Source organism: Podarcis cretensis (assembly GCF_951804945.1).
Source record: "Podarcis cretensis genome assembly, chromosome: 12".
Classification (NCBI taxonomy): Eukaryota; Metazoa; Chordata; class Lepidosauria; order Squamata; family Lacertidae; genus Podarcis; species Podarcis cretensis.
This window is the reverse complement of record NC_137181.1, coordinates 47,537,137-47,552,266: the sequence shown is the minus strand read 5'-3', so window position 1 is coordinate 47,552,266 and position 15,130 is coordinate 47,537,137. Positions and strand designations below refer to the sequence as shown.

At 43.8% G+C, this 15,130-nt stretch overlaps 1 protein-coding gene across 5 annotated transcripts in view; it reads left to right on the top strand.

Annotated features, from left to right (window-relative positions):
* The window catches only part of CPNE4 (copine 4), a 274,129-nt gene that overhangs the window by 115,211 nt on the left and 143,788 nt on the right, over nucleotides 1-15,130 (top strand). For all 5 annotated transcript variants that reach the window (XM_079947325.1, XM_079947327.1, XM_079947326.1 and 2 more), the window contains one exon: nucleotides 12,518-12,700. In XM_079947325.1, coding sequence (XP_079803451.1) covers nucleotides 12,521-12,700 — 180 coding nt within the window. In that variant the 5' untranslated portion in view covers nucleotides 12,518-12,520. The remainder of the gene's footprint in view (nucleotides 1-12,517; nucleotides 12,701-15,130) is intronic.

The following is a 15,130-nucleotide window of genomic DNA, read 5'->3' as shown; positions in this document are numbered from 1 at the left end:
CGAAGAGCCTCACGGAACGGATTAATTTCGTGTTGCGAGGCACCTCTGTACTCTGTGGGTTCAGCCTGTATGGCCAATAAGACTCCAGTTGTCAAACAAGACATTTATTTAGGCATTTCAAAGCCAGTGAGACACAGCCTCAACCAGCAAGTAATTAAGTCGTGGCACCCTAAATATGGGAAAAAAATAACCTGCGTTTATACGTTTGCAAGCAAAGGGAAGCAAAAGGGCAGCTATTTCCATGTATGGCAGTGCATCTTTCTACTGGTTTAATCACAAAACATAGTGACTTTTTATATTTTCTCCCATGCTTTGTCCAAAACAGTTATAGCAACAGCTCCTGCAAACATGTCTATTTGTCCTGCTCTCGTGGTTCTCTTGCTAACCCTACCTTCACGTTCCAACCTTCACATTGCCCACACACATTTCAACTTTTAATATTATTATTTCTATATTTTTCCTCCAACACACATTTCCACCAATAAGAATATAACATGCAAGACCCATGCTCAGATAGTTTTCATGTTATACAGTGGTACCTCGGGTTACAGACGCTTCAGGTTACAGGTTCCCCTAACCCAGAAATAGTACCTCGGGTTAAGAACTTTGCTTCAGGATGAGAACAGAAATCGCGCAGCGGTGGCAGCGGGAGGCCCCATTAGCTAAAGTGGTACCTCAGATTAAAAACAGTTTCAGCTTAAGAACAGACCTCCAGAACGAATTAAGTTCTTAACCCAACGTACCACTGTATATGTTCTACAATGTAGCATAGTCGTTGTGTGCCTTACTACCTCTCTGAAGGTTGTGAGGTTTACTTGAATTCCTATTAGGATGGTTGCTGTCAACCCAAAAAATCTAAATTGGGTCCCATGTCATTTTCCTGGTGAAGATAAAGGCAGTTTGATATCATAAGGAAAACTTTTTCAGTAGGTACCAATCAATCTCAAAAGACAAGAAATAAAAGAGTGTGGTGTTTTTAAAATCCACAATAATCAACTCTTTCATTATGCTACCACCATTGCTAGATAATTTAATATATATATTTTTAACTAGTGTGTGTGTGTTGCTGATGTACAGCTTCCAAATCTATGAAAGGTTTAGAACTAGCATGGGTGGATAACTCTGTGTAAACATTCATGTTCTGCTCTTTGACCAAGAACTATTGTGTTACTGTCAGTTTCACCAATTTGTTGAGCTCTGCCTGAGCAATCATTTGTGTGGCTGTCAGAGGCGAGCCTTCTGCCAGTAACATGCCATGCTCTTTTGTTGAATTATATTGTGTTTTTCAATATTCTGCAATGCTTTGTGTCAAGAAATACAAAATGAGAGCACAAGAAATATGAGTACTGAATGTTACTGTGTTAGCAGGTAGAGTTGCTCTGTGGATTATTTTCGAGACTTCAACACTGAGGATGTGTGTGGGAGGGGGGGAGGGGAGAGAAAATAAGCAACTAAACTACACATATATGTGCCATGTTATATTCCAATTAATAACCAAGTGATTAAAGGTAAAGGTACCCCTGCCCGTACGGGCCAGTCTTGACAGACTCTGGGGTTGTGCGCCCATCTCACTTAAGAGGCCAGGGGCCAGCGCTGTCCGGAGACACTTCCGGGTCACGTGGCCAGCGTGACATCGCTGCTCTGGCGAGCCAGAGCCGCACACGGAAACGCCGTTTACCTTCCCGCTGGTAAGCGGTCCCTATTTATCTACTTGCACCCGGAGGTGCTTTCGAACTGCTAGGTTGGCAGGCGCTGGGACCGAGCAGCGGGAGCGCACCCCGCCGCAGGGATTCGAACCACCGACCTTTCGATCGGCAAGCCCTAGGCGCTGAGGCTTTAACCCACAGCGCCACCTGCGTCCCAACCAAGTGATTAGCTATCTTCAAATGGAATTAAAAACCTAGGTAAATATATTTGTTTCATAGCAGCCTCCTCATATTAAAAGAGATACAATTTTTAGGGCCACCACTGAAAAGACTTTGCACCCTATCTCTAGTAATCTGTGCCAGATCACCATTAGCCTCCTGTGGTTAAGGGAATACTGTATTCAGGAGAACCCAGGCACAGACCTTAATTGGCATGGTCCATAATTGGACACTTTTGCTTCAGAAGAGGTACTGTGGGATGTATAGAATACTGAGAACCAGGAGTCTTTCTCCCTAAACCATCTTAGGAAATAATCACTGAAGCAATCTTTTTGTAGAGCAGAGCTTTCCAAACTTTTCATGTCGGTGACACACTTTTTAGACATGCATCATTTCACAACACAGTAATTCAGTTTTCATAGCAAACTGGAGGTTAAACTAACCCTTTTCCAGCCCCGGCAGCAGCGAGGGGAGTGTTCACCCGACACACTGCAGCCGACACACTTAGCGTGACACACAGTTTGGAAAGCTCTGTTGTAGAGCCTTCCATGAATGATGAGGATGAATCCCAAAGAGCCATGCTTCTTTGATCCCTTGTCCCTGAAAAGATTCTCTTGCCAAAATAGATTCTTCTTACTCTTCCCAGAAACTCATTTCTGAGCATTCCTGCTTCACAACAAGACTAACTCAGGGGTAGCAGGAGAGCCATCAACTTTGCCTTAATGCATGCCAGCGAAACAGATCACTACTCCTTTAACTGAGGACTGATCTTCTCAAGGCTACTCAGACTCAGAACGCACTTCCCCAAAGAGGGTGAAGCCTAGAACATGTGTCTCTGTATGACTATTTCAACCTTCGGTAGACTGTAAAGTCTACCGGTGGACTATAAAGTCCACCAGTGGTGGATCTGCTCTTTAGCTCAGGGACGGTGATGTTCATGGACTGCAGATGCCAACAGTCCCAGCCCCCATGTCCAGTGGTTAGATGTTATGGGAGCTGTAGTCCAGCAATATAATGAGGGCCATGGCTCCCCATCGCTGCTGTAGTTGTCACCATGTTAATTAGCTTTGGTATCGTCAATAGCTGCCACAGTGTGTTGTTCATACTAGTGTCCCACTGCATGCTTCTCACTGGCTGCCAAGTTCTGCAACCCATCCAAAGCCACAGTTTTGCACTATGATTCCAGGCAATGATTCCCCTGTGGAGTTTAGTCACAAACAGATTAATATGTGTCACTGTTTTTTGTACAAGGTTATGTACACTGTGGAAAGCCATTGGGTTGTATTCATCTAAGTCGCTGTGCAAGTGGAATGATTTCTGCTTTCACAATGGGAGTTTCCCCTCCTTTGTTGGCATTTGGAGTTAAAATTCTCAGCAGAAGTGGAAGTTTACTGTGTCGTTGTTGAAGGACTACACTTTACCCTGAATATCATCACACTGAGACTCTGTGTTTAGGTAAATAAGAAAGCTACATTTATTACAGGAAATACAGGCATGATTGGAAATATCCTGGTTTTATCTAACTAAGGTGGAGATCCTTTGAGTTCTGCTTGCTCTTCTCCCATGGTGAGGATGAAGAAGAAAGAAATAGGAAATGAGGTTAGGAAACCCAAGTCTAGCATCTGAGGGAGGGTCAGCACAGGTTTGGCCAGAAAGGACAATATGGGGAGGTTCTTCTCTCTGTTCCCTCTTTCCCATGTTGACAAATCAGCCTTCCAACATCATTCTCCTCCTTTATCTGCCCCTTCTTCAATCTTCTCCTGGGTTGGTGCAATGAATTCATGCAGAGGTGAGGAACAGGAAATTCCATTGCATCATTCTGTTTGTGCAATGACTTAATTGGATCCACCGATTGCTTAATAAATGGATTAATATCTCGCTGAGCAGTGAGGAGCATCTTTTCATGCACGAATGCTTCAACAGGATCTGGGCAGTATTATCCAAATTGTCTAATTTGTAGGATACAACAGATTAGCAAGTGAGTTTCCACTTGGCAAATGTATATCAGTATTGATCCACAGATTAAGCAGTCACCTTTATATTGATTACCACAGTCTCAAATCAAGCCAGATCTTTTGCTGGTTATGCAGGAAATTTGCAACATCCGTATTGATTTTATATTTTGTGGTGGTACGAAAACTCAGCTGAAATAGGCACTGTAGTTTCAGCTCCGCTTCAAAATACAGTGACCCATTGCCTTTACTTACTTGAGAGTTGAGCTGGATTAACAAGCCTAGTTCAGATGTCTTAATTTCTTTCTATTGTGGCACTGTCTTATCACTTTCTATTTCAAACAGCTGGTTAGATGCTAATGAGTCCTTTAACATTGTTAGCGATATGTATATTTCCATATGCATGGTTTGCACTTTGTTCTAAGACCTTCTACCCTGCTGTCCAACTGCATTAGCTGCCGTAAGAGATCTTCTTAGCATTCGCAATTATGCAATTTCCAATTCTTCTCATCTTGTCGTCTTTCTGAATTTACTGATGTTGCTCATTTTGCGAAGAGCTCTTTCCCTCTTTCCATAGATGTCATTTTAAATAATCATCCCTGATTGTTGCCTGAATTGCACAAATACCAGCACACGAGCAGGATAAATTAATTTTTCATGGCACTGGCCTTTTCTTTGGAAGGAGGTATCTCACCTCTTGCCTTTTCCATAGTAAGTGTTAATATATATTCCATTTAGTGCTGACAGTTTATACTTTGTCCTCATTAATGGAGATAATTTTAATAGGCTGCAGCATTACCACCATGGAGATTGATCAGAGCTGGTCCATAAAGAATACATTTTCAGCTCTCCTTACATGGTTGTCTTGAATAGTAGATGATAGAAGATCCTCTGCCATTTAATGGATGTCAGCTGGTAACTGTGATGTTAAATGGTTATAAAATGCTGTGTGTGTGTGTGTGTGTGTGTGTGTGCACAAGAGAGAGAGAGAGAGAGAGAGAAAGTGAGAGAGAGAGAGAGAGAGAGAGAATGAAGTATTTAGGTGCTGTTTTAGAAAGCACTTTAATAGAAGCTGGAATGATACTAAGACTACGGTGCTATCTAGCTCTGTGTGCTGGTCCCGGGGGGGGGGGTTATCGTGAGGCGTGGTCTGAGTCCGGTCCTGGGTCGAGGGACTGGAGGCTGTCCAACAAGGGCGAAGCGGGGTCCAAGGCAAGGAGCCGGGCGTGGTTAGGAACTCCGGAAGAGCAGGTCAGGGTGCTGGCAGGAACAGGTTTCCAGCGATGCTGCTCCCTCAACCTGGGACTGGGCTGACTGGCCTTTCTCTCCTCTGAGGCAAAGGCGGTCCTGGCCCACAGGTGACTCGCCTCTCCTGGCCTTAAGGTGAGCACTCCTCCTGAGAGAACCTAGTTCCCTCCACCTCTCTGCCCTGAGCCTCTGCAGCTCAGGAGAGGCTGGAGGGTTACTGGACCCAGAGGCAACCTCACCTTCCCCTGACAGGGCTGGGAGAGGAGCACCTGCAGGCAATGGGTCCTCCATCACCTCCGGAGCCAGAGTGGATACATCTGGTGTCTGCTCCTGAGGATCTGGCAGAGGTGCAGGCCCTTCAGGCTCAAGCCCCTGCCCCGGCTCAGCAAGCCCTGGAGGCAGGGACTCCTGTGCAGGCTGGGATTCCTCAGGTTCAGCCTCTGAATCAGATTCCCAGGCCATCACACTCTGTATTATTTACTCTGACTGTCAGTGGCTCTTCACAGTCTCAGAAAGGACTCCCTCCCCCCGCTCCTATCTTGGACCTCTGCATGCAAAGCAGATGTTCTACCACTGAACTACAGCTCTTCCCCTTCAGAAAAAAAATCAGCTATGAACATTTACCTAGGAGTAAGTTCCATTGCAACTAGTGGGACTTACTTCTCAGCCAACACACATAGAATTAGACTGTAAATCAGGAGGTCAAGATAATTTTAAAAAATAATAATGAGGAACTGAACACAAACAGAATCAAGGGGCTCAACTAAACTGAGCACAGAACTTCATGTTACACCAAGAAGCACAGGCCTCACTCTTCCTCCCTATGGATGCAGAATAAAGGAAATTAAGGAGTGTATATTTTGAGGGACATATGTGAGAACGAGTGCTTCGTGCTTCTCTCACCTTCCACTTTATCCCTGTGAGCAATTTACGGTACATCAGAACTCTGTGCCAAGCTCATTTCTAGTCTCCAATCCCAGCAGGGGAAAAAGGGGTAGCTGGAGGGAGTAGTTGTGGGGAGAATGTTGAAGCAGCCAAAGGGTTCAGAACACTCCTCAATATTGTCCTGTGCTCCCTGCCACATTTCTCAAATTCCAAGAACACATCCATTGTGAGCAGTTGGTGGACAAACAAGTAAATTTACTGGAGCTAGCCATGGTTCTGAACTGCTACTCACAGTTACTATACCACTGCAGACATTACCAGGACAGAATGTAACAAATGCCTGTGTTGAATGTCACTTATGCATACCTCTCTGAAATGAAGAGAACTTGCAAAAGTAAAAAGCATGCTAAAGGAATCAGAAAACTGCTTTGTCACACAGGCAGCTCAAATCATGTCAGTTTGGTTAGTGAGTCTGCTCAAATGTGGATTTATAGCCAAGTTTTGTTGGTATTACATTGTTTTGCTGTATTCTACTGTGCTGTTGTGTCTTTATTGGAGTAATGGCAAGTGACAGAGAAGAATCTGATGGAAGAGGATTTTTCTCTTAAGGTGGACGGGGGGGGGGGGGAGAGACACCTGACTTGCTAAGCAGTACACAGGCTTGTGTTCAAATCTCATTCCTTCTTAGTTGAAGGCTCACTTCGTTGTTACAGAATCTCTCAGACAGAATAAGTGAACTTTAAATATACAGAAAAGTATCAACATGGGCTCTGACGATATGGTCCTCTGAATAAATTGCTTAACCTCTGTGATTTGCCATCTGTAAAATGAGTTGACAGGAAAGTCATACAAATTGACACTGGAAAACTATTTGGGGATCATAAGGAAGACGTTGCTTCCAAGCCATTGTTGTGTTATAATTACGTTGGGAAGGAGCGCTGAGAGCACTGAGATGAACTTTTGCTTCAGTGGGTTTCTGTCATTACTATGCATGAAAATGTGGCGGCCTTTCTTTCTGGCTGATGATTTGAAGTCATTGCAGCATACGTTTATTCAAAACATGTCGTAGTCTCAAAGTAACATTCTCAAACAGGACACAGAATGAATATGTAGTCCGGCTGGAATGAAGGTATTCATTGCATCAAACTCACAATACTTCCCTTTCCCCACAAATATTCTTCCATCCTTCCTCTTAACAAAACTATCCATTCTAGAAGCCCTGCTGGTAATCCTAATTTCTAATGAGATTAGGCATGGAGTAGAGCAAGGGTCCACTTTCTCTGCCTTTGGATTGACCTCCCCTCAAAGGTGCATCTCGCCACAGCATTGGTGTCATTTCATAGGCAGGTAAAGACTTTTTGCGAAGCAGTGAGGTACATTGGACATCTGAATATCTGTCGACACTGCTGGTTTTATTTGCAAACCAAATGTCATATCTTGTTTTATGTTTCTGTTTTGTTGTTTAGTCTTTGGTTTAGACTGTGTATACTTGTCCCTTGAGACCTTTGGTTGAAGAGTGGATTATAAATACATTTAATAAGTGAGTAAGTCACTGGAAAACGTCATACACTTAGGACACTTCAGGGCATGGTAGACATGTAGGCAATAGGTGCTCTGAATTGGACCATCGGGCATCTTCACGAATCATACCAAATACTGCTTGTCCAGCTGGACTTATAAAATAAGACATGGTACAGTGACCAAGGTGGTTGAAAGGGCTATGTCAGTGCTAAACCATTACCCTAAGGCATGTAGCTGAATTTCCAAGCAGCAGTTCTAGGGCACAATAAATCTATAATGTCACTACTCTGGTTTTCATACTCAAAAGTGAATCATGTTATTTGAAAGCATGTGCAATAGCAACACTTCTAGCAGCTACCATTAAAATAAGGGCTACTATGGTGCTCTCTGAGTCTTGATTTGTACAGTCTTTCATTTGGCAATTGTAGCTGTTCAGTTGTACTTTAAGTTTGATGTACTCTGTGCAAAAATTGCAGTGGCTGATACAAATAATAATAATAATAATAATAATAATAATAATAATAATTTTTATTTATACCCTGCCCTCCCCAGCCAAGGCCGGGCTCAGGGCGGCTAGCAAGCAATAATAAAAACAAGTTGAATGAATACAACTTAAAAACAAGATTAAAAGACAACATTAAAATATTGAAACAATAAAATATAACCACATCATAGGAGGAGAAAGGAAAAAGGAAAAAGAAAGAGGGGGAGGGAATCAAATTGGCTCCAAGCCAAAGGCCAGGCGGAACAACTCTGTCTTACAGGCCCTGTGGAAAGAAATCAGATCCTGCAGGGCCCTGGTCTCATGAGACAGAGCGTTCCACCAGGCTGGAGCCAGAGTTGAAAAGGCCCTGGCTCTGGTTGAAGCTAATCTAACTTCCTTAGGGCCCGGGACCACTAGGGTGTTGCTATTTATGGACCTTGAGGCTCTCCGTGGGGCATACCGGGAGAGATATAAAATAAATTTCAATCTGTCATGTGTCCCCATCAAGTGTGTCTAGGAGGGAGAAGTATGAGGCAGGCAGGCAGATTCTAATTCGTCGAATTTAATGTGCCCCCACCCCCTGCCAAAGAAACTAGTTTGTATTTTGTACTTTGGCATCTATACTCAGATACAAACAATCCCTAGCCTTGTTGATTACATATTTCCTTCTTTCGCAGTAAGGATTTTTTTTCTCTTTTACGTAAGGCTTTTCTTTTATATATATAAAAAATCCTTTTTTTGAATCACCTTCTATTTGTGTATGGGTCTCTTTTCCAGCTATCTCTTCTGCCATGAGGTGTGTCACTGGTTAATGAGAAATGACTCTGTAAGGGAGTCCCTAGGTGACATGATGTACCTTTTTCCCTGATGAAAGAAAGGGAAAATGAAATCAACGTGGCAGTGAATGAAAAATGCATTACGGTGTGACCTAGAGAGGACACTTCCTCCTCAAACCCATCATGTTTCTGTACTATCTCCCTCTCAGAAATACTAGCTTCTCACCAGGGAAGGACTGAAGGAAGCGGCTAATAAAATACTAATGTGCTGGTGAAACATTGGAGGGGAAAATACTAAAGCAAACTATAATAACAACTACTCGTACATAATTCTCCATTTAAGATGCAGCAGAATATTCCACTTATCTGCCTTTTATGCAGTCTGGTTTGGGTGTGATCAAAGGTGCTATAAAATACAGTGGCACCTTGGGTTACAGTTGCTTCAGGTTACAGACTCTGCTAACCCAGAAATAGTACCTCGGGTTAAGAACTTTGCTTGAGGATGAGAACAGAAATTGCGCGGCGGCAGCAGAAGGCCCCATTAGCTAAAGTGGCACCTTAGGTTAAGAACAGTTTCAGGTTAAGAACGGACCTCCAGAACGAATTAAGTTCTTAACCCAAGGTACCACTGTACTTTTCTTATCCTCCCAACTTCCATGCATTCAAACTTTACTGGAATATTGCAAATTAATGATTACACTTAAGGGCCTAGTTGGTCCTCCTGCTACTTCCTAACTCCGTTTCAGTAATGTAGGAATAGAGTGACTGGGTCATGGGAATAATAGAGGAAGAACCACAAGCTCCACTCTGTCCTTGGATGCTGCATATAGAAGGAGTAGGTTAAGTGTATAGCATTATATCAAGGAGAATAAAAGATATTTATTAGATCCGAGCGGAATGAGGCAATCAGGTTCTGTTCCTTGGAGAGATTTCCCTCCACCTCTCCTGATACTGAAGTCATCCAGATTGGTTTGTTTTTAGGTGTAATCATTACCAGCCCTATTACAGTACATTTCAAGAGTCTTGTGAGATTGGAATGATGCAAATGTTAACACCCCATCTAATCTGTTTGGAAAGGTGGAACAAGTGCAATGTTTTAAATAACCTAGAATGTAGCAGAATGGGGTAATGATACTCTCCTCACCCCCCACCCCACCCCATTGCTCGCTTGAGATGAAAAGGACACAAAACTTTCCAATAATTTTGTAACTCTGAAGCTGTGGACATCTATCCCCTAGCAAGTTTCAAAATTCAACACTTCCTGATGCCACTGCCTTGACATATTGGTACTTTAGCAAGACAATCCCCACCAGTTAATGGCCAACCCATAAACCAGGGTTGTTGAAGCTTTTTCTGTCCAGGGGCCACATTCCCTCTTGGGTAACTTTCTGGGGGCCGCATGGCAGTGGAGGATGTGGGAAAAGTGGATATGGAGAGAAACTCTCCATCCTCCATCCAGGCAAGCAAACTTCAAAGCCCTCTCTCAAAGGTAGATCTTAACCCTTGTCTCACACAGAAGGGAGTGGGGCCTCCCAGCTCCCAGCTCCCAGCTCCCAGCTCCCAGCTCCCAGCTCCCAGCTCCCAGCTCCCAGCTCCCAGCTCCCAGCTCCCAGCTCCCAGCTCCCAGCTCCCAGCTCAGAGCTTCTCTTTATTCTCCTACCCTGGGAGGTGTTACCTTCTATGCCTCTCACAAAGGGTCCTTCAACAACCATCCATCACCTTCATGTGAGTACCCTCATTAACCCACAGTAGAGGACATTGAAGAACAAAGCAAAGCAATAAACAAAAACAAAGTAGATAAGAGAACAAAAAGGGGGGGGGGGAAAGGAAGACAAAGCTCATTTTAAAAATTAGAAGAAAAATTCTGATTCTAGTATTTGTGAAATACAAGGGCACATTCCAGCCAAGTGAAATCACTAGACAAGAATGCAGAGCCAAGTCGGTGTGGGGTGTGACCTGGCAGCTATGGCTGAGTTTCTGCACCCCTGCCATAAATTCATAATAATGCCAAGGATGCCTATTTAAAATCCGATGCAATAGCAACCTGTGAATGTGCAGCTGCATACATTCTGGTGAGAGTTTTTTAAAAAAGTGGAGATTTAACAGCCAAAGAATAACAGCCCAACTATGCCCGGGAAGAGGCAATTTGCAATAAGGATGGCACCGATGCACAAGGATGCATTTCTGCCATGAGAGCCCTGGAAAGAACAAACAGCTCACCAGATTTCGCTGGGAGATGATCAATCTTTGCTGGAGAACAGGTTTTGTTCAGCACACTTTCACATGCATGATTCTAGCAATCATTACAACCGCCATGGAAATCCCTGGAGAATCGCTGGCTACTTGTGATGGCTACTTGTCCAGGATCAGAGCAGCATGCCTCTGAATACCAGTTGCTGTGCAGCACAAGTGTTGCACGCATCGCTTGGCTCATGGCCTCGCCATGCACATCTGGTTGGCCACTGTGGGAAAGAGAATGCTGGGCTGGACTAGATAGGAACCCAGGAAGGATCCCCTTATGCCCTTAAGTTATTATGAATGGTGACATAAGGGAAAGTGCCAGTAGTTTATCTAAGGCCACCTGCTGCGCTCATGGATGAGCTGATATTTGAATGGAAGATTTCTGCTCCAGCTCATCCTTCTTAACACTGTGCTTTCTGCCGCTGCTATCTCTATACCAACTGAATATACCAATATCATTTCAAAAGATCATTGTCCTTCTGCATTCTGTAAGTCACCAGTTTTATTGCATGTGTGATGGATATGAAGCATATAATTCACTGTCAGTATTGCAATTGGGACTGCAACAAACTGTTGTGGAACAGAGTGCTGCTGTTCAAAATCCCAGCTACTCCACTCCACCGCAATACCTCTCCCACTCCAATATTCCTCACCCCGGCAACAGACATGAGCAATTAGTACTCAAACCTCGCTATGCACACCACAGATTTAGACATCCAAACAGCTAGACCTGTGTGTACTCTAAAGAAATAAGCAGCCTTAAAATTTCCCATAGGAATCAATGGATATCATCAACTTGTTATGCAAACGTTCACCTAACAAATGATTTCCTGAAAACACATTGTGTTCAGGTAGTGAGATCTGTGTGTACTTCAAAGTAGTAGGAGTATAAATAATAATTTCATCCAGGGCCGTCTTAAGCATATCCAGTGCCGTGGTGCAAAGATCCCTCCAGCGCCCCCTTGGCAACTCCAAAACAAGGGAGGGGGCAGTGGAAAATGTCCTCTGCTTCCCCCACCGCTCCAATTCCTGGCGTGGTGGCGGCGATCAAACAGGAAAATGTGCTGGTGGACATGCTCTCCGGTGTTGGGGTGCCCGGGAAGGCTGCGCACCGCTTTTTGCCAGGAAGCAGGAGGAGGACAATGACCGGGAGCAGGGCCATCTTTAGCAGATGCAGAGATTTGGGAGGGAAGCTGCATGCCTGCCAGTCATATAGTTGGCAGGGCACAGCTAGTGGGCATGCAGGGAAAGGGGAGGTTGCCGGCAAAGCTGCGCAGCTCCCCCACTCGCTAGGGTGCCCCTGAGAGGCCGGCGCCCTGGCGCAACGAACCACTAACACCAATGGGAAAGACGGCTTTGATTTCATTGATTTATCATGTTCAGGCCCTGAGTGCCATTTGGTTTTGTAACCAAAGACTACACCGAGCAAACATTGGTTAGAAATTGTCCCTTATTCGAGAACTGAAGATTCTTGGAACAGTCTCCCTCCGGATGTTCCTGTTGAAAAGTGGTTTTACCATTGAACCTTTCCCTCTTTTCCCACAGAGAATGCAGAAAATGAGCAACATCTATGAATCAGCGGCCAATACTCTGGGAATCTTTAGCAGCCCATGTCTGACGAAGGTGGAACTGAGAGTCGCATGCAAAAGCATATCAGACAGAGATGCCCTCTCCAAGCCAGATCCTTGTGTCATCCTGAAAATGCAGTCCCATGGGCAGTGGTTTGAGGTAGGTGTCCAATTAAATGTATATTGGAGGCTTTATGTGTGTGCAGTTGACTTGATATCCTGCTGTACTACCCATTGCTGCTGAAAACTATTAATCTGTTCTCCAGGCTGCAATCCAGCAAGGCCCTTTGGGGAGTCTGGAGATACTAAGAGCTTACAGCCACCAAGATGCTCTGCTTAGATTTTTGGGCTAGCATCAGCCCCTTCCTCCCCTTACTTCTGAATCCATCAGGGTTAGAAAGCAGCTTATAATATGACAAAAGGAATCTGCTGCTTGGTGGAAAAATAGGTTTTATGTTTTAAAAAAATCTTTTTTTTTTAATACATATTTATTAAAGTTTTTGAATAAAAATACATAAATAAACAACATTACTTATATTATAACATAGTTTCATCACTTCTTTGGACTCCCCCGCGTCTCCCGCTCGCACTTACATCGTTACAGAAAATAAAAAATTTTCCAAGCAAATTACCCACTTGTTTACAATCTTATCTCCGCTCATTTAAATAAAATCTAACAATTCTCCAATAAATTTATATTTTCCTTAATCTCGCTTATCATCAAAATCAGATCTAATTCAGTGGTGGGCCATTATTTATGATCTAGCATCCTTCTTAACATTCAACCAAATTACAATATTTTTGTAGATAAATCTTAAATTTCCTCCAGTCCTCCTCAATCCTCTCCTCTCCCCACTTCTAACTTATATGCATCTTGGTTAAGGAAAAATAAAGATTTCTGAAAACTGTCTCACTAAAGCATTTCTGTATCTCATTGATTTCAAATGAGACTTAAGCTGAAATCAGGGAGGACTTAAGTGCTTTCTTTTGCTTCAGTTGTTCCTCCTATAGAGCAACTTATTTGGATTATGTGAGGAATGATGGTGAGAGGAAGAATCAAGAGTGCAATTCCTTTTGGAGATTTTATATCCCATGCACACTTATTTGATAGCTCATTGTGCTCAGTGGGATTTATTTCCAAGTAGAAATAAATAGGGTTGCAATGCAAGAAGCTGTATTATTTCCCCAATGTTCCCATGTATGCATGACTAAGAATGGAGAAGAATTTCATTTGGCCTACACGTTTAATTCACACCTCCTAGATTAATACACAGATCAGAACATACTTATCCTTCAGATCTTGCGCTTCTCCAGATTTCGCAATACAATTCTTTGCTCAAAAACATTCACCCAAATGTGTTAAAATGTATATTTTAGGATGCATATTTAGAAATGTGCACAATCCAAAAATTCCAATCCAGTAACAGGAGCTGCATGAGGAATCCTGGGTGCTGGATTTGTAGATAGGCAAAGCAGGGGGAACTTCCATTTGCATTCATAGCATGGGTCCCTATTTGGTAAGAACGTCTGTAAATGGGAGCCTTCCTCTTTTGTTGCATCAAATTTCCCAGAAGGAGGTCATTTAACACCTTAAAAAGTTAATATTGCTTGTATTCTTAGTTCCCGAGACTGACTTCAAAAGGGAACTATTTCCTGCTTAACTCACAGGGCATTGAGATCTTGACCCAAGTGTTATGAAGCTAGGATCATATAATCCTACTGAAGTCACTTCGAAGTTTGATATTCTGTTACATTCAATGGGAATGTGCAAAAACTCCCCTTCTGAAAAAGCAGAGTATATTTAACATCTCTACTGTCCTTGGGACAGCTAAAGATCTGCCAGCCTTGACCTTGGCTTAGGGTGGGCTGGCTCATCTCCAGAGATCAAAGCTTTCGCTGTGCCCACTCTCCAGCTCTGGAAATCTAGCTCTGTAATTTCAACGCCACCCTGCCCCAACAAAGCTTGCCTTCACCACTTCTCGCAGACATTTAGCTTCTGCTCTGCACTGCCTCCTCCCTGCTAGACTCCCAGTACGTTTCCGAGCACAGTTAAAAGTGTTGGTGCTGACCTTTAAAGCCCTAAACGGCCTCAGCCCAGTATACCTGAAGGAGTGTCTCCACCCCCATCGTTCTGCCCAGACACTGAGGTCCAGCTCTGAGGGCCTTCTGCAGTTCCCTCATGGCACAGGGTGGCGCCTGCCCTGTGGAACGCCCTCCCATCAGATGTCAAGGAAAGAAACAACTACAGTGGTACATCTGGTTGCGAACAGGATCCGTTCCGGAGGCCCGTTCGCAACATGAGCAGAACACAACCCACAGCGGCGCGTCTGTGCACGCGCAGGTTGTGATTCGCTGCTTCTGCGCATGCACATGACGTCATTTTGCACGTCTGCGCATGCGCGAGCGGCGAAACCCAGAAGTAACCCTTTCTGGTATTTCCGGGTTGCCGCGGGACGCAACCTGAAAAAACGTATCATGACGCAAACGTAGCATGAGGTATGACTGTATCTGACTTTTAGAAGACACCTGAACGCAGCCCTGCTTAGGGAAGTTTTTAATGTTTGATGTTTTATCGTGTTTTTAATATTCT